This window comes from Oryctolagus cuniculus, chromosome 11, assembly GCF_051225735.1.
Source record: "Oryctolagus cuniculus isolate XC-2025 breed Fujian yellow rabbit chromosome 11, ASM5122573v1, whole genome shotgun sequence".
Lineage (NCBI taxonomy): Eukaryota > Metazoa > Chordata > Mammalia > Lagomorpha > Leporidae > Oryctolagus > Oryctolagus cuniculus.
In genome coordinates, this window is record NC_142877.1 from 17,593,354 (window position 1) to 17,620,884 (window position 27,531).

The following is a 27,531-nucleotide window of genomic DNA, read 5'->3' on the forward strand; positions in this document are numbered from 1 at the left end:
CGCTGATCCGATGGCAGGAGCCAGGAGCCAGGTGCTTTTCCTGGTCTCCCATGGGGTGCAGGGCCCAAGCACCTGGGCCATCCTCCACTGTACTCCCTGGCCACAGCAGAGGGCTGGCCTGGAAGAGGGGCAACCGGGACAGAATCCGGCGCCCCGACCGGGACTAGAACCCGGTGTGCCGGCGCCGCTAGGCGGAGGATTAGCCTAGTGAGCCGCGGCGCCGGCCTATAGTGGATCTTTTAAAATCCAGTTCCTGAGACCAAGGCAGGGTTTGTGAAGAAATCACAGCAGGCTTGACAGGACACCAACTGAAGACGCTCCACACCCATAACATTCGCTTTGAAGCCTCAAGTTGTGATTTTAATTTTAAATTCCTGGGGTTTTGCACCATCAGGTCTCATGTCTGGAGCAGTCATGTTTTATGAAAATAGTGTCTGTTGCTGTGAAGGAAGCTAACCATAATGAACGTGAGCATGACACTTGTTCCTAGCAAAACAGAAAAATGCAAGTATAGTCTTGGTGAAATGACAGTATTAAATCGCAAGTGACGATGATAAAGCAAATATTTAAATTCACAGCTTAAATGGTGTTTGTAAAATGTGATTGCCAGGGAGAGAGCATGCCAGTTCATTACTCCTTAAAGCTGATTCTCTTTCGGCAGAATCATTCCAGGGAAAACGTAGTGCTTATTTTAAACAAACTGCTCCCTGCTTCTTTCAAGGGTGTGCATAAGCAACCTTTATTTTTCAGTCACCATCTTGTCTTTGAGGTGTTTGTGGACAGGAAATGTCTCTTGTGCGTGCTTATTCCTTCTGCACAGGAACTCTGGGGTGATTTCTTCTGGACTGCAGTTTTGCTCATGGGATGCCTCATTTATCCCTAGGAGAGTTCCAGTGATGGAGGCGATGGCATTTGTGGTGAAAAGAAGGATGACAGCCGGGCAGGTGAGACTGTGCCCCTCTGAAGGCAAAGAAAAATAAGGTCCCAGTTTGTAGTTATGCTGGAGTTCATGTGTAATAAAAAGATTTTTTAAGGAGATTCTTTTTGAAAAACTAAATAAGTTGTCTTTTATCAAATTCTTCTGGAGTCACACATAGAGCTTTAACATGGCCATGATCACGACTCTTGATAATATCTTTGGTTAGGATAGTGTCTGAGAGCTAAGAAAGAATTGTGATTTCTTTTTTTTTTTTTTTTTTTTTTCCAATAGAAGTTTGATTGGTTTGAGGTTTTTTGTTTTTATATTTTCTGAGTTCAGGCTTAACTGAGGCTTTTGCCATTGGAAGGACCAGCTACACAAAAGCCTCTATTTCTGTAAAGAAAAGGTAACAGAGGGCCTGCGCCTTCGTATTCTTTAGAGCAAAGGTCCTCAAATTAGTTCTGCCCCTAAAGAAGGGTGCATCTGTATTTGAGAGATAACAACATAAAATTGTTTCCAAAGCAAATGCAACCCTTCCCACTTTGCTGAGTAATTCCTGAGCCAGTTGTTAAAATAGTAACTATTTTATTAAAGTATTGAGTCAGCTTTGTTTTTGAATAAAATCTAGAAACCAGTCCCCCCTGTGTTAGCTCTGTTGGTAAATGCTAATATCCTCACTGGTGTTTGAAGCCCAGGATGGCTCCGACCCAGACAAATCACCCTGGCCAGCCTCATCCGCCCTCACAGCTCGTCTCAGACGACTGGTCACCGTTTACCAGCGCTGTAACCGCAAGGAACTCTGCCGACCTGAGATTATGGGACCAGGTAACCAAGGATACTGGGTTCAGGAAGAGATGTTCAGGAGAAGCTCAGAAATGGACCTCATCAACAAGGATGCCCAGAAGAGGTAAAAGCCATTGGCCAAAAGGGCATGCTGAGCTGCCCGCTGGGGAGAGGTGACCAAAGGTAAAGCTGAGAGCTGAGGCGGCACGCATGTCTGTGTTCTCATGTGAAGTTAGGTTGCCTCCAGAACTCATCAGGTCTAGCCTGCAGCCGTGATGGCGTTGTCCTGACTGAGGAATCTGATGAGATGCAGGACGCCAGCCGGTCAGTTTCCAGACTTTCATGACTGGCCAGCTTGACGCTCTTCCCTGAGTCCAACCAGTCTCTGGGGATATAATTTAAAAACACCACACTGGCATATTTCAGATCCCCTTGTTCTTTCAGCAATGAAGGGAATAGTGTGCATTGAAGCTGTCTTATGCAGCTACAGTCTGTGTCAAGCCTTGGAGTGTTACAGAAACCTGGAGTGGGGAAGCTCCCTTTGTTCAAACAGGCACCAGAGACAGAGGAGGATCAAGCAGTTGATTACACTAGTGGGCTCAGCTGGAGTCATCTCCTGAGAACTGAGCAACAATCCCAGGATTCTTAAAATATTTATAGGTTCATCAGCATCGCACCTTAGCTGTCACAGCATTGGGGATTTAAATTGCAGCCTACGTGACTTAGGACCACACTTCCAATGGTTGGTGGGCCCGGTATGTTTGTAAAAGAGATACCAGGGGCAGATTTACTAGGACAGATGTATGACTGGAGGTTACAGAAGCAGAGCTTAGGGCATCTTCCCTCCCCAGACAAGGGAACAGCGGGCAGCTGCTGCTCTAGTTAACTGCGAGCAGCCACTTTTCCAGGTCTGTGTTGGGAGGAGGGGTCTGCTTCTGTCTCTGTCTCTGGATGCGGCTGTATCCTCTACAGGAGGGCACTAAACCACAAATCACAGGCCCAGAAGGAAGGCATAAGCTCTTGGAGTTACTCTGTCAGCACAGGCTGGGAATGATGCCACCAGGAAATGTCAGCAGAGCCGCCATCTTTGAGTCTTTGTGTCTCAGGGTCCTGATAAGCTTCTGGTGAATTAAAAAGAACACCATGTAGCAAGTTCATTTGCTTCCTGGTGCTCCTTTTGACTTTGTAAGACTTGCTGATTCATGAAAAATATCTGACCTGCCTTGCAGAGCTCCAAAGAGAAGAACTAGAGCCCCTTCTTCCCTGCTTCTCCCTGGTCCACGGACCCTCTCCCCATGCACGCTGCTAGCTGGACTCCCAGTGGTGTGGAGTGCACCATGCCCAGGGACCCCTCTCTAGACTGCAGCCTGTAATCTTCTGGCTCCCTGAGTCAGCATCTTCATCTTGTAGGATGTAAATAGGAGGACCTTTGTCTGCCCACTGCTATGGGCAGCCCACCCACATGAAAGCAGGAAGAAAGGCAGCTAGGGGGACCTCGGGGTACCAAGGTAGTGGCTTTCCTCTACCATTCCTCAGCTGTGAGAAGAAAAGTTGAACTTACTGGTCTAGGAGGGCCCTGCAGAATCCTGTGACTGTGTGCTTGTCATCAGGGCAGGATATGTGTGGTGTTTTTGAAAGCTTTATTTCCTCTAAGCAGAAGCAAGTAGGTGATTCCTAGAAATGTTGACTCCAGAGATAACAACTCATCATGTGACTTAGGGAGGAAAATACCAGAAGAAAGAGCTGGAAGATTTGAAAGTGTTTACCTCTTTGGGATATAGGCTATTTTTGTTGTAAAAGTCTGTCAGCCCAATTTAACTTAAGCAAAAATAAAAATAAATCATGAAATAGACAAACCAGCCCTACCTACTTTCTTGATCTGATAGCTTTTACAGTATGTACTCAATAAGCAACTGAGGGCTTTTAAAAAAAAAAAAAAAAAAAAACAGCTCACCCTCCCTGCCTGATTAATCTGCAGGTGGACAAGGAGAGAGCAGGCTGACTTTTACCGAACAGTGTCTTCCTTTGGTGTCATTTATGATCAAGAAAAAAAAACCTTTGACTGGACACAGTTCCGCATAATTTCCCGGTTGGACAAGAAGTCGGATGAGAGCCTGGAACACTATTTCTACAGTTTCGTGGCCATGTGCCGGAGTGTCTGTCGTCTGCCCGTGTGGAAAGATGGTGGTGAGAAAACCCAGTCAGTGCATTGTCACATGAGACCACTTTGCTGAAGTTCACTTTGCAGCATTTCCTTAGACAGAGCTGTGGGAGTAGAGTCTGCCTGAGGCGGGAACTCATGGAAGGACAAGAAAAGTTTTAGAAATTCATGATCTTGTTTTTAATTTTTTTTAATCTACTTAAGAATCAGAGAGATATAGCTCCCATCTGCTGGTTTACTGCCCAAATGCCTGAAACAGCTGAGGCTAGGCTAGGCTAGGCCAGGCTAGGCCAAAGGCAGGAGCTGGGAACCTGACCCACACCTCACACTCTGGCATGCACAGACACCCCCACCTTTGCACCTGATGTGGTGTGGAATGAGTGTTTCCATTCAGGTCTGGAAGCTGAGTATATTGGAAAGTTCTGGACTGTAGAGTTAAGACTAACAAGACCTGGATTCAAAGCCAGGTAGCTTATCTGAGCCTGTTTCTTTTTCCTAAAACAGGGACAGTGATTTTAAGTTCTTGTGAGAACTAGATAAGCATATGGAGTTCCTAATGCAGAGAACACATAATGTATGCTTAACAAGTGGGAACTAATGCTATTTCCAGAACTGACATTCTTGGGCTTGTTTCACCCCACTGGGTCTGTCCTTGTTTCATAAAAGCCTTCCTTTCCCTTTTACTGTCCATGTAGCAGGACCCCCACCCCCCCAAACTGCCATGCTCAGAAGCCAGGGCTCCGAAGCCTAAATCACAGGGCCCAGATGAACAGGGGATAGCCGAGGGCCACCTCTGGTGATGGGCTTTGTCTCCCTCTTTCTCCAGGTCCCCCTGACGCCACCATCTACGTTGAACCCATCACCGAGGAGCGGGCTGCAAGGACTCTGTACCGCATCGAGCTGTTACGGAAGATCCGAGAGCAGGTGCTCACGTGTCCTCAGCTGCACGAGCGTCTCCAGCTCTGCAGGCCCAGCCTCTACCTCCCGGTCTGGTGGGAGTGTGGGAAGCACGATCGCGACCTGCTCATCGGCACCGCCAGACACGGGCTAAACCGCACCGACTATTACATCATGAACGACCCCCAGCTGTCCTTCCTGGACGCCTATAGAAACTATGCCCAGCATAAAAGAACCAACACCCAGGCACCAGGCAGTCTCTGCTGTCTTTACCAGACCAACAGCAAACTGTATGAATCCCTTACCTATACTCAGAGGAGCAGGACTTCAGAATGCCTTGAAAATGAACCTGAGAATCTAGTGAAAATAGAAAGCAGAGATGACCCTCTCAGTCTGCCTGGGGGCAGCTTACCTGATGTAACCTGTGAAAACTTTCTCTCTAAAGTTCAGGATGTCATGTCCATCAGCCACGGCGAAAGTCTGCTGCCCGAGTCCTTGGAGAACGTGATGTACAGTAAGAAGGTGCTCTGCCGCCAGCCAGGCTCTTTTCAGGAAAGTCCAGGCACCAGTGCAGAACCCAGGAAGGATGCTGCTGCCATGTCCGTGGGCACAGACGGGAGCTGCCAGCCTGGCCGCCACGAGGCAGAAGTGGCTCCCAGCCCCTCTTTTATGGGTAGCCTAGAAGCAGGAGTAGCTCAGATGAACATTAAAGATGGAAAACATCTGCTGATGCCTGTTTCAAAGGAAGGGGAGCCGTGCTGCCATGAAGTGGGACAGAGGCCTGAAACCATCGGGCAGTTAGACACCAAATGCTTACCTTCGCCGTCCTCTGATCCAGGAAATGAAAGTGGGCTTGTAGACATGTGCAACCTTAGTGTCTGTGACTCCAAAGGAAACCTGTCGTCGGATCCGCAATTAATTGATGTATTAGAAAACAAAAGTTTAGCAAGTAAACTGATTCTGGGTCAGAACCACAGTGATGAGGAGGAGGAAGAGGAGGAAAATGAGGAGGAAAGCTTGGCTGTGGTAGCAGGCATGAGGGAAATGCCACCGGTTTTGCATCTCTCTGAGCCTTCTCCAAATATCCTAAGGGAAAAGAGCCGAGGCCTCCACGTGGATGAAACACAGAAAGGAAGCCTGGAGGCAGGAGGCCAGACTCCTGGACCACAGAGGGCCTTTCCCTCGGAAGCCTGTCAGTGTCACTGCAAGCACATGGAGAGGTGGGCACGGGGCCTCGAGCATGAGGAATTTGAAGTAGAAAAACCCAAGACTTATAACCCGGACCCCTACAGCATCAACACCAGTAGTATCTCGATGGAAGCTGAACCCACTGCTGTTGCACCAGAGCCGTTTCAAGTGACGCGTGGGCTTTTAAAAGAACCTTGGAAGGAAAGTGCAGAGGGAAAAAAAGGTTTCCCCATGTATGTTCCCGAAGGAAGTGACCTCAAGTCAGAAGACCTGGAGTTTGAGAATAAAGATGATTTTGATAGAGATGGAGCCTGCCATAGCCAAGGTATGGAACTGGGGAGCTTGTGTTTGGGGTACACCAGTCCTCACATAGGGCTAGGGCTAGGGCTAGGGCACTGTTCCCATACTTTTACAACTTCTGAAACAGGCCTGCCTACCCTCAGCCTGTGTTCAGAACCAAGGTCCCAGGCCTTGGTCAGTCCTGGAGATGGAGGAAGACCAGCCAATTGTAGCAGCTTTGCTGCATCAGCTGTGATTTGGGAAGGGGCTTGTGTGTTTTTATGAAGTAGATGTTAAGTGTAGCATCCAAGGGAAAGTAGTTTCTTTCTCTCCCACATGAGGTACTTCAAACTGGCTTGGAATCAGAAACCTGCACTATAATATAGGCACCATGAGTTTTCAGGAGCTCCAAAACTATAAGTAAATTTGATATTTAAGTTGAGCAGAGAGAAGTGCCATTTATTCATGTCATTGTCAAGATACTGTGGTTTTTATGTAAGTGCATTTGGTATAAGTTCCTTTTGCTAATTATTCATAAATAAGAATAACAAAGTCGAGCATAGTGGTTAGGATGCCACTTGGAATGCCTGCATCCCGTATTGGTGCACCTGGTTTCAAGTCCCAGCTCTGCTTCCGATCCAGCTAACGGGCACCCTGGGAGGCATCAGGTGATGGCTTAAGTACTTGGGTTCCTGCACCCACAGAGGAGACCCAGATTGACTTTAGCCTGGTCCAGCCCTGGCTGTGTGGACATTGGGAAGTGAACCAGAAGATGGGAGATACACCCCTCTCTCTCTTTCTTTCAAGTAAATAAAAATTTAAAAAGAGGGACAAAGAGAGAGCAGCAAAGCTGAACTTCTTGAGTTATCTAGCTTTTTATGTTTAAACTTTCCCCACCCTTGTGTCGCTCCTCCGCCCGCGGATGAACGACACCGGACGCTGTTGATCCCCCTTCAGTAGGGTTTTTATTACAGTAAAGCAAGAGCAAGTAAAGAGAAGAAAAAAGGAGCGATCGAACGAACTGTGCCGTCTCTATCCCCCCTTTATAGTCCTCTCCCACCAATCCGTGCCCTGCTGGCGTTCCTGCAGTCATCACACCAATCAGGTCTCTGTCCACGCGCTGAGCGCGCCGTTCTCTTCCAGTCAGGGGTTGGATCAGCTCCTGCAACTTCTAGCAGTCATGTTCTGCAACTTTCAATTCCGCATTCTTGTACTTCCTCTCAGGCCCTGCCTCCCACACCTTGATTTTCATAAGTGGAATTAGTGTCTGTCTTGGGAAGGAAAGTCTCTGAATCCAAATGAAGATGTACATAGTAGCTAGGATAAGGACTGAGATGCTGGGTTGAAATTGGCTTGATTGAATTACCACTCCAGGCAACCCATAGAGCCAGTCTACCACCACCATGCCCCAGTCCTCCCCGCCCCACACCCCAGAGGATTGCCACCATGTGTTGCGTTATAAAACCTACATCACTTGTGAAAAAAAATCACCAAATAGTCTTTGGAATCCCAGACAATCAAATGAGTGCAGGGTAAGAACAAATGTGGTTTAGAGGAGAAGAAATGTTCCTGAACTGATGTCTTTTAGTGTCAGCATCTGCCTTGCTAAGTTAGAATAGAGGTATTAGTGCACATGGTGAGATTCGGGGAACATCACGTACAAACACACATGGATGTGGGAGTCCCTTGCTCCAGTGCTTTTGCAGGTGCTGCTTCTGCAGTCCTCGGAGGGGGGTCATCCCCATAGTATGTGTGGGATTGATAGGGCCGGGAGGATTAGTGCTGATTTCCAGACTAGCAATCTGCAGCCCTGAAGGGATGGTTACTGGTGCACCTGTCAGAGCCAGCACCCAGATCTCCTGGCTCTTGAGTTTCTTTTCCATGTCATTTTGCTTTTTCTTAAAACTTACATCTTATGTTAAGGCCTACAGAACTCAGCATGACCTAGATAGGCGTGGGGAACATCCTGCCCACAGGCTGTATAATACTGGCAAAATCATTTCATTTGGCCCTGCCAAGACAACCAAGGCAAGGCTAGAAAATCTAGCAGGCTAGTTTTTAAACATAATTCTGGTGGCCTGTGATGATGTTATAAATATCCCAGTGGCTCTTGGCAGGAAAAAAGGTTCCCAGCCCTGATCTAGATAGTTCCTGCCTTCTGGCCATGTTTTGGTTCCTCATGTCCCAGAATGCGCTTCCCCCAGGCAGCCTCACCTTCAAGGTGGTTGCCCCTGCGGATGCCTCTCCACGGCCAGCTTGAGTATCCCTTCCTCTTACTCCCCATCATAGCACCTGGGATCTTCCCTCTGCAGCATTGTCACCACTGACGATTTCAGTTGTTCTTTCACTGTTACTGCCTTCCTGCTTGTTCTCCACCTTGAGACTGTTGCGCCTTGAGGGCCACATCTGTCTTGTTTATCCTTGGGTGCTCCAAGGCCTAGCTTATGAGAAGTGAAATCTTCACATTTCAGAGGATAGACATTCCTTGACAGTTTCACCAGGAAAAGGGGTCTACAGCTCTTCTTGCCTTGGGCCTTTTGCTGCCATCTGTTCGTTGTCTGTCATTACTGTAAGCAGACCTTTGAAGATCCATTTCATGTTGACCGCTGACACGGAAACAAATGAGTTGCCTTTCTCTGTTTCAGTCAGTAAACTGAAACGTTGTGGGTTTCTTTACATCATTTTTTCCCGTAAACCTGGTCTGTTTTACCTTTGTTGAACGTTTCATGGCCTTTCATCCTTTATCATCCATACCACCCTCTTGCTTGCTGTGTTAACATTTCATACTTTGTCCCTTCAAATGTGTCAAAATATTATACTGTTCAGTTTCCCCTTGCTTACTACAGCAAATGAGAAAGCCTCTTTGTGTCATTCATTTCCCCACACTCTCGGATACATGGGAAGATTTCCTTTCTTTGTGGTGGTTTTAGAGTGTGGATGCAAGCTTTTTTTTTTTTTTTTAAGCATTTGGGTCAACTAGTTCTTTTTTTAATTTTTACTATTTTCATTGTTTTTGAAGCATAATGAGAGAGATGGATGGAGAGAGATCTTCCAGCCACTGGTTCACTCTACCAGTGAACCAGTATTCTGCACCAGAATCAGTACTGGGCCAGAAACCTAGTACTCTGTCCTGGTCTCCAGGGTGGTAAGGACCCAAGGACTTGAGCCATCACCTGCCACTTCTCAGGGTGCACGTTAACAAGAAGCTGGATTAGAAACAGCGTACCTGGGACTCAGCAGGCACTCCCCTGTGGAATGCAGGTGGCCCACGTAGACTGCTGCACCATGGGCCTACCCTGGATGCAGACCTAGTCACCGGATGTCTCGCACTGGTAGCCCTGGAGCAGCGTTCCCCTTTATGGCTTCACTGATGTGATTCTCTTGGAAAGAGAAGATTTAGTAGTTAATAGAGCACGGAATAGACTTAATTTAAAACAAAAAACAGAGATTGGATGTTGTGATCTCTCAGACCACTAGTGTTTCCCAAGCATCTAATTTTTTTTACCTTTCTTCCCAGATTACCCAGGGAAATACTCTGAAGAGGAGAGCAAGAGCTCGACCTCGGGCATTGCGGGAGATACGGGGGATGACGTGCAGGAAGCTCGTGCTCCCACCATTGCCCAGCTGCTCCAGGAGAAAACCCTCTACTCCTTCTCAGAGTGGCCAAAGGTACCGCCCACAGCAAAGCACTCTCAGCTTTGAATCCTTCCGTTTATTTATGTTTTTTTCACCCTGCTCAGTGGACGGCAGGCTTGGCCGAGCCGGGGTGCATCTTTGGCCCACGTGGTTTGTTTGTTTGTTTGTTTGTTTTAAGATTTATTTTATTTATTTATTTGAAAGAGTTACAGAGAGAGGTCTTCCATCCGCTGATTCACTTTCCAGATGGCTGCAACGGCTGGAGCTGTGCTAATCCGAAGCCAGGAGCCAGGAGCTTCTTCCGGGTCTCCCACGTGTGTGCAGGGGCCCAAGGACTTGGGCCATCTTCTACTGCTTTCCCGGGCCATAGCAGAGTGCTGGATTGGAAGAAGAGCAGCCGGGACTAGAAATGGTGCCCATGTGGGATGCCGGTATTTCAGGCCAGGGCTTTAACCTGCTGCACCACAGTGCCAGCCCCGAATCCTTCCATTTAAACCTTTTAGAGTATTTCTGAGTATATAGGTTCAGAGAAATGTCTAATACCTTTAAAAGGTATCAGTTATGTAACATTTGAACATTAAAGACATGTACACTTGGCTTTTTTGACCATATGGTGAAAGTGTAAAATTGTGGCATGCGCCACGGCTCACTTGGCTAATCCTCCACCTGCAGCACCTGCACCCCTGGTTCTAGTCCCGGTCGGGGCGCCGGATTCTGTCCCGGTTGCTCCTCTTCCAGTCCACCTCTCTGCTGTGGCCCAGGAAGGCAGTGGAGGATGGCCCAAGTGCTTGAGCCCTGCACCCGCATGGGAGACTAGGAGGAAGCACCTGGCTCCTGGCTTCGGATCGACGCAGCATGCTGGCCGTATCAGCCATTTGGGGGGTGAACCAACAGAAAAGGAAGACCTCTCTCATTGTCTAAATCTGCCTGTACAAAAAAAAAAAAAAAAAAAGTGTAAAATGGTTCTCATATTTATGGCACTGTGGCTTTAATTTTCATTGTCCGGACTGTGAAATTTATTTGAAGGTTTATAATGTGATTATGTTTGGGTGAGTTCTTTCCTAATTAGTTCCTTTTATGGGGCACGTGTTATGGTACAGTGGGTTAGTCCACTGCTTGGAACTCCTGCATCCCATGTTGGAGTGCCTTGTTCAGGTCCTGGCTACTCCACTTCCAATTCAACTTCCTGCTATGCTTATCCTGCAGAGGCAGATGATGGCTCAAATGGATGAGTCCCTGCCACTTACAAGGGAGACCCAGGTAGAGTTCCAAGCTCCTGGCTTTTGCCTGACTCAGCCCTGAACCATTGGATGGAAGTCTCTCTCTCTCTCTCTCTCTCTCTCTCTCTCTCTCCCTCCCTCTCTCCCTCTCTCCCTCTCTCCCTCTCTCCCTCTCTCCCTCTCTCCCTCTCCCTCTCCCTCTCCCTCCCTCTCTCCCTCTCTCTCTCTCCCCTTCTCTCTCTCTCCCCTTCCTTCCCTCCTCCCTCCCTCCTCTCCCTTTTCTCTTCCTTTCAAGTAATTAAAAATAAATAAAATAAATGCATTCATTTATAATCAGCTTGTTCTGGTGAAAAAACATGACCCTTGATCTCCAGAGACTGAATTGGGTAACTTGGAACTTCCTCCTGTTGTTTTTCCCTAGGATCGCGTGATAATTAACCGGCTGGATAATATTTGCCACGTGGTGTTGAAGGGGAAGTGGCCCTCCAGCCAGCAGTGTGAGCCCTCAGGCACACTGCCCACCCCCATCTTACCCAGCAGCGTGGGTTCTCGAAGCAGCCTCTCAGAACCAGACGCAGCAGAACACAGCTTCAGCAATGGGGCGGCACTGGCGGCCCAGATCCAGAAGGTGAGGCCGGCACCTTCCGGAAGGGCACCTTCCACTTCACTGAGTCGTTCATTCAGCAGACATGTACTGAATGGATAGAGGATCTTTTTGGTCAAGCATTAATGTTAATTAAGGAATGTAGACTCCACCCTTAGCCAGTGGAAAGCTGTTAAAAGTTGCAGAGCAGAGAAACGCGTGATGAAGGCAGGTTTGCAGCGCAGCTGGATGGCGTGCGGATTGGTGAGGTGAGGGTCAGCAGGAAGGAGCGCCTCCTGTGGCTGGGGGCCCAGGTGGGAAACTGAGGAGCAACGGAGGCTCCCGACTCTAGGTCACAGGCAGAGTGGGTGCAAGGAAACGAAGAAAAGTTGGCAGGAACAACTTGATAGTGAGTATATGATGGAGTCTTCAAAAAGTTCATGGAAAAGTAGTACTATCAAGAAAACATGCCTAGATTGCTGTTCTGTCTTTGCGCCAAAATAAACTTTCTCTTTTAATTCCGTTTTTCTGCAGTTTTTCCAGTACCCTTGTAAAAAAAGGGAGGCATGGGTGGATCAGTGTATTCAGCCTGTGAGGGGAGAGGTGGGCCGCCAGAGCGGTGGCAGCTGATGGAAGTTAGGAAATCAAGGCAGGAGTGAGCGTCTCTGTGGAAGGTGATGAGGTTTTGAGATGAGTTGTGAGCGCGCTGGCTGTCAGTCTTGACTGCATGTTGAAATCAGCTGAGGACCTCGGCAGGCGACTGGTTGTGATTTACTGGCCTGGATATTGGGGTTTCTCTTTAACTCCCCAGTGATTCTGACGTACAGCTGAGCTTGCGAATCCTGGAGTTAGAATCTTGCAACCCGCAGGAGTTTATGGACTAGCAGCATTAGCATCTGGAAACCTGTTAAAAAAAAATGCAGATTTTCAGGCTCAGTTTCAGGTTCACAACAGTAGAATCTGCATTTTAACAAGCCACCCGGGTGATTGGGAACCAAAATTTGAGATAGTTTGAGTAGAAGAATTTGTGAGAAAATGATTGACAATAGGACGAGGCCTGGGGAAGTTGGGCTGGAGAAAGCCCTGGCATTCAACCATGGAGGGGGCGGTCAACCTCTCTTGCCATGTGTGTGTTCACAGGAGAGTTTCTTAGCTCCGGTCTTCGCAAAGGATGAACACAAGCACAGACGGCCCTATGAGTTTGAGGTGGAGAGGGATGCCAAAGCTCGGAGCCTGGATCAGTTCTCTGCCACCCACAGGCACCCCCCTATTGTCCTCAATGGCTGGCATGGGGAGTCAGCTGTAGACCTCTCCTGCTCATCAGAAGGGTCCCCAGGAGCCACATCTCCCTTCCCAGTGAGTGCCAACACTCCAAAGATCGGGGCTATCGGTTCACTTCAAGGAGCCCTTGGCATGGACTTGTCTGGGATTCTGCAGGCTGGCCTGATCCATCCAGTGACAGGGCAGATCATCAACGGAAGCCTCAGAAGAGATGATGCTGCCTCGAGGAGGCGAAGGGGCAGGCGGAAACACGCCGAAGCGGGCATGGACCTCATCTTTCTGAAGGAACAGACACTGCAGGCAGGGATCTTGGTGGGTATTGGAGGCCTGCAAGTAAAAACACTGGCCTTTCTACACTGAGAAACTTCTTCCTCAGGCACAGAATATTTTGGTTTATGGACCTTTATCCCTGTTTCCATTCTCTTGTTTGCTTTCTCTCTTGAGAAGTACCCTCGATGTTTTCTAGAAATAGCTAGGAGCTAGGTACTAAGTTATTCCTGGCCCCTAGCTTGCATGCAGTCTGGAGAAATGAGCCAGCAGGCCTTGGCCTGTCCAGGTAAAAACAACCCAAATCCTCCAGAATTTCACAATGGGCCAAAGGTGACCCAGAACAAGCCAAGCAGCAGATGGGGCTGAGTTTGCGTTGGCGTGAATGTGAGGGAGCACTTCCCAGGACTGTGGGCTTGCACGGAGTAGGGTGTGGAGGAGCAGCAGGAGTCAGGACTACCCCCGTGCGGATCCTTGTTCACTGTGCGACATTGCACCTCACTTCGCTGTTCTGTTAAGTGGGACAGCAGCAGCTACCACAGGTTTTCTGGGAGGGTTCCTGGAGATCATTCTGAGTGCTTTCTAAACTCACAGGAGATTATTGTAAACTGCGAAAAAGTCAGAAAAGTATAGGCCTGACCAAGACTTTACTTACTGCTTAATGTATTTTGGCTTTTTCCGTTGGTTAAGTTTTGAGCTCCAAAAAAGGAGTCACATTTCATGGTTTCTTATCTTAAAAGCAATAATAGGCCAGCACTGCGGCTCAATAGGCTAATCCTCCGCCTTGTGGCGCCGGCACACCGGGTTCTAGTCCCAGTCGAGGTGCCGGATTCTGTCCTGGTGGCCCCTCTTCCAGGCCAGCTCTCTGCTGTGGCCCGGGAGTGCAGTGGAAGATGGCCCAAGTACTTGGGCCCTGCACCCGCGTGGGAGACCAGGAGAAGCACCTGGCTCCTGCCATCGGATCAGCGCGGTGCGCCGGCCACAGCGGCCATTGGAGGGTGAACCAACGGAAAAAGGAAGACCTTTCTCTGTCTCTCTCTCTCTCACTGTCCACTCTGCCTGTCAAAAAAAAAAAAAAAAAAGCAATAATAATAACCAGTTTTTTTATTGAGTGCCTACTCTGTGCCAGACACTGTGTTCATGGTTTTACATGATTATCTTGATTGAGCCCTACAACAATTTTGTGAAGATAAATGTTATTATTCCTGATTTATAGATGAGGAAGTTAGGTTTCAAAATATTCAATAATTTGCCTGAGATTATCCAGCCAGTGCGTAGCAGAGCAAGAAACCAAACCAAGGATCCAGCTCTCTGATGCTTTACTACCAAGATAAATAGTGTGGGTATGTCTTTCTCATGGACACTGGGAAGCTGAGGTTTCAGTTCTTCTCCTGCCTGATCTTACAGTCATGTTTCTCTCTAATGATCATAGAATTCTGGGAGTGAGCTAATAAAAATTTCTTTGCCTTCCTTCAGGGGCCACCCTTGTAGTGCAGCCTACAATACAAGCTTCCCATATTAGAGCACCGGTTCAAGTCCTGGCTGCTCCAGTTCCAATCCAGCTCCCTGCTAATGTGCCTGGGAAAGCTGTGGAGGATGGCTGAAGTTCTTGGGCCCCTGCCACCCATGCAGAAGACCTGGATGGAGTTCAGGGCTCCTGGTTTCAGCCTGGACCAGCTCTGACTATTGCATGTCTTTTGGGGAGTGAACCATTAGACGACGGATTCTCTCCCCCCCCCTCCCTCCCTCCCTCTCTCCGCCCCCCTTTTCTCCCCCTCTCTCCCTCTCCTCCCCATTCTTACTCTCACACTCCCCTTCCAATAAATAAATATTTTTCTTCCCTTTGACCTCAGTAGTTTTTAAACTTATGAATACAGGCATGTATATGTCATTGGCACACTAATGTATCAGTAGATCCCATTAGAGGCCCCAGGAACACAGGGATGAGGAAGACAGGCAGCAGGACTTCAAGTGAGGAGCGGGGAGTAGTTGAATAAATCCTAGTGTGGCCTTTTCTGTTCCCTGACAGAGCCATGAGCACAGTGCTATAGGCACCGGAGCTGGAGTGGCCAGTGTTGCCTGGGACAGTCAGTGGTGACACAGAATGCACAGTGAGTTGGCAGCAGTCAGGATGGGAGAACAGGTGGACAGTAGGAGAGGAACACTCGGGTGTGTGCAGAGTTCTGGTGCCGACACCCCAGGTGATAGCAGGGTGAAACTAGATGGAGAGGGGCACAGACCACCTTATGTTTTCCTTTCAGGAACTAGTTTTTTTTTCTGTCAGATTAACTGTACGTACTCCTTTATCCTTCATCCAGGAAGTCCATGAAGACCCCGGGCAGGCTGCCCTGAGCACCACACACCCTGAAGGGCCAGGACCTGCTGCCTCTGCCTCCGAGCCAGCTGCAGTGACCAACAGCCAGGCCGAGAAGGCCCTTCCCAGCAAGAGTCTGCTGGACTGGCTGAGGCAACAAGCAGACTGCTCCTTAGAAGTTCCCGGCTTTGGGGCGGTAAGTGTGTGTTGTTGCTGCCTGAGACCACTGTTAACTCCCTTCAGACTTGGTGCCATTTGTGATAAGTGCATGTTGAGGGAAGCCAGAGCTGAGGGTTGTTGGAGAGAAGCTTGTGTTGAGTGACAACATCATTTTAAAGTGTTTTGTTGATGTTTTAAGTTTGAATTTTGGTAAAATTCTCCAGTAGCAAGAATTACAGCTCATGTCGAAACAGCATGCCAAATAGACATGCAACAGCTTAAAAGGCCAGAATTTGCCTTTTGTCCCCCATTCTCCCCAAAAACTATCACACAATATCTTGACCCTGCAGAGAAATGTTTAATTAAGTCACATAAACCTGCCACTTGATGGAAATTTTCCTGTGTTTTTAAGATAATCCATTACGGCCGGCGCCGCAGCTCACTAGGCTAATCCTCCGCCTTGCGGCGCCTGCACACCGGGTTCTAGTCACGGTTGGGGTGCCGGATTCTGTCCCGGTGGCCCCTCTTCCAGGCCAGCTCTCTGCTGTGGCCAGGGAGTGCAGTGGAGGATGGCCCAAGTCCTTGGGCCCTGCACCCCATGGGAGACCAGGAGAAGCACCTGGCTCCTGCCATCGGATCAGCGTGGTGCGCCAGCTGCGGTGGCCATTGGAGGGTGAACCAACGGCAAAGGAAGACCTTTCTCTCTGTCTCTCTCTCTCACTGTCCACTCTGCCTGTCAAAAAAAAATAATAATAATCCATTACGACTTGGGGGAGGGCATCTGTTTACAGTTACTGCTTTAGGAACTTCCTAGCAGATCATCTTACTGCCCATGTGCTAAGTTATTGAGATAAAAATTCTTTAGGAGAGGGCTCCTAGGTACTGATGTCTTAGTTTCTCTCTCTCTCTCTCTCTCTTTTTTAAGATTTATTTATTTTATTTGAAAGGCAGAGTTACAGAGAAGCAGAGAGAGAGAGAAAGAGAGGTCTTCCATCCAGTGGTTCACTCCCCAGATGGCCGCAATGGCCAGAGCTGCACCGATCCGAAGCCAGAAGCCAGGAGCTTCTTCTGGGTCTTCCATGTGGGCACAGGGCCCAAGCACATGGGCTGTCTTCCACTGGGAGCTGGATCAGAAGTGGAGCAGCTGGGTCTCGAACCGGCACCCATATGGGATGCCAGCACTGCAGGTGGTGGCTTTACCCGCTATGCCACAGCACCAGCCCCATTAATTTCTCTTTTCTCACTTGCTGGTCTACCCTGCCACCATCTTTGTCCTGGATACATCACACTAATTAGATGCATAGGCAGAGAGTACCCAGCACAACGAGAGTGGGTCACAGACGCATCCTCCCAAGACAGACAAAAACACCAGGCAGGCAGCCGTGAGGAGAATGATACTAAGGAAGCTGGGGATTGAGCAGTGCCCTTCAGCTTGGTGTTTTAGGCTGGGGACGCAGCCTGAACAGCCTGTTTCCAACCTGCTCCAGGAACCCTGAGGCTTCAAGGAGAAGGGCTAGCTGAAGGCCAGGGAGGGGCAGGCCCTGTGCAGACAGCGGTCACTGAGAGAGCGGCTGCATCAGCGGATTGGGGCGCCTGCATCAGAAGAACCTGGGACAGAACGTTTTGTGATGTTGGTCTCCGTTTGCCTCCTAGAATTTTTCAGACAAACCAAAGCAAAGGAGGCCTCGCTGTAAAGAACCTGGAAAACTAGACATCAGCTCTCTGAGTGGGGAAGAGAGGGTTCCAGCTGTCCCCAAGGAGCCAGGACTGAGGGTAAGGAAGAGAGAGATGGGCGTGGGGCTCAGGGGAGTGAGCCTGCCAGCTGAACCACACTTGCAGGCTTGAGAGAGAGCCCCGGCTGGGAGGTGGGCAGCTGGGTGACATTTTTAAAGAGGACAAGAGGCCAGCACAGGAAGTTGGTAAATAGTGGTAAGTGGTATGCGAGCATTTTTGACTTCCTGTGACTTCCATGGTCGTTGGTTTTCAGCCTTTACCTCCAAAACTGTTTGTTAAGCCACTTCCAAAGCTTGAATCTTTTTTTCCTATGTAGAGTTACAAGAAAACAGAAACCCTAACCCCCATAGGCAGTCTGTATCCAGTGTTTAAAAAAATTCATTGTTGGAAGTTTTTGCTTTCTAATCTTGTTTTTCTGGCTACCTTTTAAGACATTTCTTCTTAGTCCATCCTCACTGGCAATGAAAAACAGCTGAGTCCAAGCACTGCCGTTTTCCTATTTTAGAATCATGAGCCTGGAATTGACTTCAAAGACATCTGCAGAATACTTGTCATAAAATGAATCTGAGTTAATTATAGCTTACAGATGAGTACAGATTTGGGCTAGGAAACTCATAACCTCTAGGGGGCAGTAATAACATTTCAGCTTGAACGCTTATTGAGTTTGGGCTAATTACATGTAAATGAGCTTTTCGCCTCCTCAAAGTGCATTCTGGGAATCGTGGTGGGGACGTGGGCTCTCCCCAGGTGTGTCCTAAACGTGAGCTTTCCTGAGCACCTGTCTCTGTAGCTACATCTTTACTGAGGATAAATTCCCTTCTGGGTGGAACTGCCTGAATGCGATTTCTCTAGCTCCATGGACAAACCCTGGACATTTCCTCCTGGTGTGAAAAGCGGCTGTTACTTGGTGGTCTTGAAGAACTTGCTGCTGACTCAGTCGCCTGGGTTACGTCCCTCCCAGCAGCCACCAGACACAGCCCTTGCTCACCTCTGTCCACTCACAGCCACTGAGACCTGGGCGCAGGCCCCCAAGTCACACATTGGGAAGGCTGCCCTTTTTCCCCGCCTCTCCCTTTATTCTCAGAAAATGTGCCGGCTCCCCTTTCCCAAGACCTGCTTGTGGTATACAAGCTGAGGGAGCTCCCATTTCTTCTGTTTGCTCTCAGCCTTCTTGTGTTTTAGCACACGGTAAGTGTTTCCGGAAGGATGTCAGGAAAGACCTCTGGTTCCCACTTTGTAGTATTCACTGCGTCTCAGCGTTAGGAGACGCGTCCAAAGAGAAAGTGTGCCGCCACCCCACCCCGCCCCCACCTGGCTTTCTCATTTCTTTGTACATGTCCAACAGTTTCCCTCCTGTTCCCTGGAAATTGATGTTCCCCCCTCCCCTGCAGGCACTGACACTCTTGCCAGAAAGCCCATTTCCAAGCTCTCCTTACAAGCCAGCCTCTTCCCAGAGATGCATTCCCCTCCTTTGTTACATAAACACACTCCCTGCCTTGGAGGCCCTTTTTCTGCCATGAGGCAAGAACAGGAAGCAACTGTCCACCTGGTCCTCCGGCCTTCTTAGCAGTGCAAAGCCACATACTGGGCTTCGCTCCAGACCCTACCTCTGGTCTCCCAACCACTCCCCCTAGGACATGAGCCCTCGGGAGGTAGAGGAGGTACTGTACTCTTTTTCTTTCCCATACAGACTCTTAGGCTGTTATAACAAAAATACCCTAGACTGGGAGGCTTATAAACAGCATGAAATTCACTGCTGATGGTTTTGGAGGCCGGGCAGTCCAAGGTCAAGGTGCCTGAGAACCTGTCCCTCATTGACAGCTGTTTTCTTGCTGTGTCCTCACATGGCAAGCAGGACAAACAAGCTCTCAGCGCTGAGCCCATTTATGAAGCTCCTGATGCCATCACCTGGGGGGCAGGATTCCAACAAAGAAATCTGAAGGGACACAGACATTCCACCCATAACAAGAACCTGTCAGCGTCTTCTGGAAGTAGATGAAAATCCTGCAAGGAATTCCTTCCTTCCTTTGAGTTCACACAGCCCTTGTGCTTTGTGTCTGTGGCTTGGCTGGGCAAGGTCCCTAAGAGGTAGCACAACACACACTGCACCTAAGGCTGTAGGATTCAGCATTACAGTGACCAGTACCGTGAATTATGTTTGTATGTGTTTTACATACGTAACTAGTTTTTCAGGTTTTTTTTCCTGAGCCATTTGATAGTAAATTGAAGACAAGACATATCACTCCTAAATACTTCTGCATGTACCCCCCAAGAACTTTTTCCTATGTAATTATTGCCATTGTCGCACACTCAGGTGAATACTCGTGGTGTCTAATGTCTAGCCCATACTCAGATTTCACCAGTTGTCCTGAGAATGTCTTTTTAGAGCTGGTTTTCTGTTTTATTTTGTCCTGGCTGTAGGGTTTATAAATAAGGAGCCATACATTGCATTTGGTTGTTAAGTCTCTTTCTACTCCACGTTTGTTGGATGAACCTGCCCAGCTTCCTGGGAGGAATAAGGAGACTCTGGCTTCCGTTCTGGGGCTCTAGAGCTGGCGCAGCTGCCAGCCTGTGATGATGAGGAGATTTGCTGGGCTGGAGAAGCAGAGCTGCTCTCAGCACTGCCTGAACACAAGGGATCGCCTTTTCCTTTCTCTTCACCGTCTCCCCAAGCCTCCCCTGCAAGAGGAAGCAAGCTTGCTCCCAGGGTATAATTACCAGGAGGGAGAGCTGCCAAAGCCCGATTTGGCCATTGTGTGTGTGTGGTTGCTGAGCTGCTGGGAGGGGCACCTGCCTGGGGTGGGCAGCAGCTGGGTGGTTGGAGTTTCTCTCCCTCCACAGGAAGTGCTGGCTGCTGGCTTCCTCTACCAGCCCCTCCCCCCTTTACATAATGGTAAGTGAAGAGCTGCTCTTCCTCCCCATCCCCCACCCCCGGGGACTTTGTATTGCTGCTGTCCTCATCTGTCCCTCCTGTTCCTGCCTAGCCAGCTCTCTTCTCCAAAAGGGCCCAGCGTTGTCCACATCCATGGTTCTCAGCAAGGGCAGGACCAGGGTACCCTTGAACATCCTGATGCCTGAGGAGTGCTGTGTGCTCAGAGAGCAAGCAGGGTCACGGAGGCCACAGGAGCTGCAGGGTGTGAGCTGGTCGTGAGTCCTGTCTAGTCCTAGAGGCCCTGGGGAGGAACTCAAACGTATGTTATGGATCTGATTTCTAGCAAACTCTTTGAAAATGAGATGGAGCTCTGGGGTAGATGTTCAGCTTAGTGGTTAAGACACCAGTGTCCCATATCAGAGTACCTGCATTCAGGACCCTGCTCCAGTCGTGACTCCAGCTTCCTGCTGATGCAGGCCCTGGGAGGCAGCGGTGATGGCTCAAGGAGTGGGATCCCTGCCCTTCACATTGGAGACCTGGATTGAATTTCTGGCTTCTGACTTCAGCCTGGCCCAGCCTTGGTCATTGCAGGCATCTGGGGCGTGAACCAGTGGATAGGAGTTTTCTTTCTCTGTCTCTCCAGTAAATAAATAATTAAAAAAAAAAAAAAATAGAGGAGGCATTGTTTGTCAAACTTTGGGCTTGGTTTCTTCACAGCAAAAAGATTTGTGAGATCCAACACACCCCTCCCCCTAGAAAGTTAGGGGAGAGATTTCTGAGGGGACATGGGTGGTACACATGAGGAAGACACTACCTGCACCTTGCCCTGGCCCGTGCTGGGCTGAGGTACGGTGCCACCTACACCTGACACTGCCCAGTGCTGGCAGAGCAGCTGGCACAGAATGCGCTGGTTTACATTGCTGGGCTCAAGACAGACAGGCGAAAGATTGTCCTTTTACCTGGCCATAATCCATGAGATCCTACTTCTCTCTTTGGAGACAACCAGCCGGTGACTATCCGCAGAACCAGAAGGCAGCCACCCTGACATACTTAGGACAGAGCTCTCTACGCTTTGCAGGTGGCTCATCACACTGGAAATAGGAGGGATGTGATGGTTGAGTGAGGAAGTCGTGGGCTGTTGCAGGGTCTTAGTCCACCCATACAAGGATGGACTGGGTCCAAGGAAAGGTAAGTGCCCCCGCTCGCCCTCGCCCGTTTCCCAAGACAATCAGACGCAGCAGGGAGCCAAGTCTAGCAAGAACTCATTTATTTTGCGAGGAACAAAGCCTTTTAAAGCACAAAACTGCAGAGTCATTGGGGCAGGGCATAAGGACCAACCAGTCACTTAAAGGGTCACTTTACGGGATGATTTCTATAGGACTAGCCATATGTCCAAACACTTGTTACTAGTTTTGTTACCTCCCCTGATGTTGCATAGCCAATTAGTTTTGGTGGTAAACAAATTTGAGTTCCACCCATCTTACTTCCTCTGGGCACCATCTTTGAATTGCCTCTTGTAACTAATTTCCCCACAGGTTGTACAAACAGGATCTGGGTTCTGGCCTGCTCTGCCTCTGAGCCGCTATGCCCCTGGGCAGATCCCGCCCCCTCTCAGTGGAGGGGAAGGGGCACCCGACATGACCATTGCAGAGGCTGCTTCCAGCCCTTTGATAATAAGGCAAGGCATTTGGAAAAAATTTTCTCCCTGGACAAAGCTGCCATCATAAAGCGTTTTGTCCACACCAAGCAGGTTTTTCTTGACTATTCTTTGGGAAATTGAAAGACAGGTGTAGAGCTTGAAAAATAACCATTTCCAGAAACTTGGATGCATTCAGATACAGGTGTTTTCACGTGTCTGTGGGCCTGTAAATGGGTGATGGTGCTAACTTCTAGGACTCATGGGGTGAGCACACGGAGTCCTTCCTGGGGTGCCTGACATGGGGCAAATACTTCTTGAATGGTAGCTGGAGTTTCCCCTGCCACGCTCCCTGATAATCACCTTCACCTCATGACCACTACTCCTAGCCTGTCCCTGTCACTGCTGACCACCTCTTATATTATCCTCACAGCTCCCTGAGAGCTCAAAACCAAGGTCACCAGCTGCCTCTCACACGAAAGTCTGTTGTGTTTCGCAAGTATCTTATTTTACAGTTTTGCGAGAAGAGAGGCAGTGAAACAAATGGGAAACGACGGAGCTACTGAGTTCAAGTTGAGAAGGAAGCCCCTGGGAGGATGCTGAGTAGCTCTCTCCACTGCTCTCAGACCTGGCTGCCAGGCTGAGCCCTCAGAGACCCTGCTTTCCTGACCTTTGTGTTCACGTCCTCTAGCATTTCAGCCCTGATAGTTTTTCTGGCTTTTAGGAGACCTGCACCTGTTGAGTGTGCTCTGCTGAGGAGTATAGCCAGGCCTCGGCCTCTGACTCTCAACGCCATGGGGGCTGTGGGCCAGTAGAGTCTCGCTGCTTCTCGCCACCTCCCCACTGCCCCCTCACCAGACTCTTGTAGAGAAGGAAAGCAGCTGCACAAAGGAGAATCCTGGGAAGGCAGCAGGCACAGCTCGTGGAGGCGCTGGCCCCTCTTGCACTGGCAGCCAAGCAGCCTCCCACCTGAGCCGCTCTGCAGGCCCCATGTTGCAGCTGTGATGGTGACCTGTGTTAGTGGACCCTCAGGGCCACTCTGAACACAGGGAAGGTGGCAAACTACCAACGACTTTGTAACAGGAAGCCTAAGAAGGAGACACGTGCATGGTCAGGGCAGCTGACTTCTCAGGCGCTGGCTCGGAGGACTTAGTCTTTGTCCTTCTCTGCACAAGAAGAGACCAAGAGTGTTCAACAGCATGAGCATAATGCCTTTTTTTAATCCTCCAGAAGTGTTATGACTTGATAAACTGAAGAAGAGGGTAGTCGAGAGAGAAGGGGACGCCACGTTAGCCAGAGGCAGGGAACTGCAGGCACCAGGTCCTGAAGGGAGCTGCTCCCTTTCTGTGGGGAAAACGTTTCCCTCTTAAATGGGAATGATGCTCACTGTCCTTGACACAGGTCCAGAGACAGACTTGGTAATCCCAGTGGTTTAATTACCTCTCTGCAGCCAGACTGGGCACTCAGGGAATACGCTCTCCTCCGGGTCCTCACTGCCCTGTGGAGTTCCTGAGCCTCATTCTCAGAGGACGGAGGGTGTGCTGCTGTTAAAGCACTCTGCTCTCCTCTAGAATTCTGTGTGGCTTAATCCTGATGCACCAGAGAAGGATTCAAAGGCGTAAAGCCAGGTGACCCGTGTGCAGGCACGGTGGAAGGCACAGGCCCAGCCGCAGCCTGGTAGTCTGTGTGAGCAGAAGTGCTTAACTGTGGAGCTCTTTGCTAACTCAGAAGCCTCCAAACAGGAACAAATGATGGTCTTCCCTAAGGGAAATCAGACCTTCACTTATCTGGATGGTGTGTCCCCAGCGTGTTCAGTGGTGCCTCCCTTACCGCAGGAAGCAGGTGTATACCCCCTTGCATCCAGGGCCACAGCCTGAAGAGGGGAGCAAAGCACACGCTGCTTCCTGTGGGTGTGCCGGCATGAAAACACTTCTCTCGACGACTCTGGAAGCTAGGAATCAGTGTTCTTTCCACCGGCGGCTGAGGATTGGAGCTGAGCTCTGCCTGGCTGCAAAGCCCTGTCTTACATATTCTGCTTTGTTGTCTTTTTTTTTTTTTTTTTTTTTTTTTTGACAGGCAGAGGGGACAGTGAGAGAGAGAGACAGAGAGAACTGCTTTGTTGCTTTAATAAGAACCTTTGTGTGCCATAAGGTTTTGGTGAAGGTCCTACCTCGACCTGGCCTGTTGGAAGTGCTGGTCCGCAGCTCCCAGCTCCCTGCCAGTTTCTCCCAGCATGGGCGCTGCCTTTGCCTATGAGTGTGGGAAGCCCTGCTTGGTGGCAATGCATGCCCAGCTTGTCCCCGTGCCGCTAGATGCTCTCAGCCTCTGAAGGAGAACCCCTTCGGGTCCAGGGGCCCCAGTGGGTGAGAGGCACTCCTTCCACCAGGAACCCCGCGTGGCACTTGGGGCAGTTGAGGCCAGTGCAGGGCGCTGTCCTCTCCGGACCGACCACTTGCCATCTGGTAACCTTCGGCATCTTGTGTTTCTTTGTCCTTTTTTAGGGGTTTCTCCCAGAAAGCAAGTTCAACCACACCCTGGCTGAGCCTGTTCTTCGGGATGTGGGCCCCCGCAGGAGGGGGAGGCGGCCCCGGGGCGAACTCCTGAAGGCTCCAGCCATCGTGGCAGACTCTGCCTCCGGAATGGGGCCGCTGTTCATGAACGGGCTGATTGCGGGGATGGACCTGGTAGGCCTGCAGAACGTAAGAAATGTGCCAGGCATCCCCCTCACCGGGCTCGTGGGCTTCCCAGCCGGCTTCGCCACCATGCCCACCGGCGAAGAAGTCAAAAGCACCCTGAGCATGCTGCCTATGATGCTGCCGGGCATGGCCGCAGTGCCCCAGATGTTCGGGGTGGGGGGACTCCTCAACGCACCCATGGCGACCACCTGTGCATCCCCTGCCCCAGCGTCTCTGTCAAGCACAACGAACAGTGGCGCGGCCACCACTGAAAAGACTGTGGAGGACAAGCCAGGCAGCCACGACGTGAAAACAGACACCTTAGCCGAAGACAAGCCTGGTCCTAGTCCATTTTCTGATCAGTCTGAACCTGCAATAACTACCAGTAGTCCCGTGGCTTTTAACCCGTTTCTCATCCCGGGGGTCTCTCCTGGACTCATTTACCCATCCATGTTCTTGTCCCCTGGCATGGGCATGGCTCTGCCAGCCATGCAGCAGGCCAGACACTCGGAAATAGGGGCTCTGGAGAGCCAGAAGCGGAAGAAGAAGAAAACCAAGGCGGACAGCGCGAACCCCAACCCAGACCCTGCTCCCGGGGCCGAGAGGGAGCCAGGCAGCCACCAGAACTGCCCCGAATCCAGCGCCCCGCTGCCCCCAGAGAGAGAACATGTGGCACAGGCTGGGGAGGGGACACTCAAAGACTCCAGCGACGACACCAACTAGAACTTTTTCATTTCAGAGGTTGTTGTGACTTGTAAGTTTCTTATCCCATAAAGGTTTGTTATCCCTCACTTCACCTTCATAAGAACCTGTGTCTCCATGAGTAATATTGCCTACCTGATTTCCTGTCGGAGGGCTGTGGTAACACATGTTGATAGTGCAGGGTCTTGCCACTTTGTTAGATGAGTGTCGTCTATCTAGTCTAGGGGGCACAGAATTCTCATTCTGTTATCCAGTTGTTCATTCCAGCAGCCGTGGTTACTACAGTACTTGGTGACACGCCCTACCCCCCCCCCCCCAGTTTCCCGCTCATTTGAGGAGGAAGATGGCGAAAGAAAGCTGTCTAGGGACTGAAGACTAGTGACAAAGAAGCTCTTTTTTCCCGTGAGCTGGGCCGAGCAAAGAGAATGTTACTGGGAACCAAAAAGCACAGGAAAAGGACACGCTGGTGTGTACTTCTGAGTTAAAATATTTCCCTATTTTATCATGATTACTAAGTGAGTAGAATAGACAGAAGTATCTAACTAATGGTTGAAAATGCATATATTGATTTCCTTAAGAAACAAAAACTTTACCAGTAGTAATATAAATTGCTCCTTCATGGTTTGTCAGACACCTGCAGCAAGAAGAAATAGCCAGTGACTAGGCATTATTTTGTATTTTGTGTGGACCCGAATGCTCCCTCTCCCGGTTAAAAGAGGACTCTGAATTCGAGAAAGCCTCACGCGCGTGAGTTGGAGCCGGCCGTGCAGGGGCAGGGCCCATGGGGCCACGGCTGCTCTGCAGGCGCGCGGCTGGCACCCCGCTCTCACCTCCTCCTAGAGTTCTTCCAGCCTCTGAGTTGCTTCTGTGTTTAAAGAACACAAGGACCTAATGGGTTTTTTTATTTTGTGTTTTGCTTCACCAAGAATAAGGCTCTTTTTGGAGCCCATGAGAAAAGAGTCACTCAACACTTCTACACTTGCGAGGTCCTTTTGTTGGAGTTAGTTGAGGTTGGCAGAATGTGCGTGCGCCACCTTGTACGATACAACTGTGAGAGGTGTGTTTTCTTTTTTCTTCTCGCCCATTATTTCTCCTCTGTTTCTATCTTGCATTGGACCCAATTCCAAATTACCAGTTAGTCGAGGCTGTGCTGCACATCAACATTATTCCCTGTCCTGCAGCTTCTCAGTGGGTGGGCAGTGCTTTCCCGACCTCCTTCACCTTCGCACTCATACCGCATCCCTTCTGATGGTTTCATTCCTTCTGGATGGTTCACACTTGGAGACTCGGAATAAGCTCGGGGGTCAGTACTGTGGGGGCACAGGGCTGCACAGGGTGGTCAGAAACGTTGCAAGTGTTACTAGTACCAGTTTCACTTTTTGTTGTCACAATTTACTGTGTTTTTTACTTTTTCTGTTACAGTTTTGCTAATTTATCAGAAGGTCCAAAAGTTTGACATAACTATTTCAGTTCGCATTATTTATTTATGATGCTTTTGTCATTGTCTTTTATACATTTGGGATTATAAATTATGTAAATGTTTAAATGAGCATCTCGAAAGAAGTCTGTTAAATCATGATAAAAAAAATCAGATGTATTTTCAAAAGTGGGGTCCCATTTTTTTGAATCCGAGATATAAGCCAGAAATTCCATAACTGATCGTATAAGAAGAAAGAATCTGATAATTGAACAGATCCTATTTAATGACATCTTTGTAGAATAGATGGTCCTGTAATGCTGACGACAGATTTCTTAGAAATGCTGCTCTCTCTATTTAACTAACATTGTGTTCAGTTTTGCCTCCAGTGGAAGCAGAAACGGTTTTTTCAGCTGTTAAATCCTAAAAATCAATATAATTTATTTATGTAAAAAAAATCACTCAATCAATATATTTTTGAACCTTTTAAGTACTAATTTTCTTTTTATCAAGTAGAAAAAAAAATGTATTTGCCCTAAATCCTTAAAATACAAATGCTATAAAAATTCCTGTATCTTGAAAGCCTTACTGCAAATGCGTATCCTAGACATCCAACAGAGTCCGGTTTTCTTTGTTGTCACTGTGTTGTCGTTGTTTTGTATAGAAAACTGCATTCCCCAGGTTCCACTTATAACCTCCAGTAGGTCACAGGGTTCAATGTGGATCTGAGTTTAAAAACCCACCAGCATGTGCAACCCCTCGTTCCGTCTTCTCAAACCTGTATGTTATCTCTCTGGGTGTTTAGGCT

General features: G+C 49.2%; 1 protein-coding gene across 11 annotated transcripts in view; it reads left to right on the forward strand.

Annotated features, from left to right (window-relative positions):
• The window catches only part of CHD6 (chromodomain helicase DNA binding protein 6), a 235,635-nt gene extending 208,346 nt beyond the window's left edge, over positions 1–27,289 (forward strand). For 6 of the 11 annotated variants that reach the window (XM_008274447.5, XM_070051832.2, XM_089307100.1 and 3 more), the window contains 10 exons: positions 884–944; positions 1,610–1,826; positions 3,681–3,889; positions 4,690–6,273; positions 9,745–9,896; positions 11,505–11,711; positions 12,807–13,259; positions 15,533–15,724; positions 17,341–17,460; positions 24,431–27,289. In XM_008274447.5, coding sequence (XP_008272669.4) covers positions 884–944; positions 1,610–1,826; positions 3,681–3,889; positions 4,690–6,273; positions 9,745–9,896; positions 11,505–11,711; positions 12,807–13,259; positions 15,533–15,724; positions 17,341–17,460; positions 24,431–25,327 — 4,092 coding nt within the window. In that variant the 3' untranslated portion in view covers positions 25,328–27,289. Of the gene's footprint in view, positions 1–883; positions 945–1,609; positions 1,827–3,680; positions 3,890–4,689; positions 6,274–9,744; positions 9,897–11,504; positions 11,712–12,806; positions 13,260–15,532; positions 15,725–17,340; positions 17,461–24,430 lie in introns of those variants that run through there. The other 5 variants (XR_016215824.1, XR_016215826.1, XM_089307103.1 and 2 more) reach the window with 4 other exon arrangements.
• The last annotated feature ends 242 nt before the right edge of the window (positions 27,290–27,531 follow it).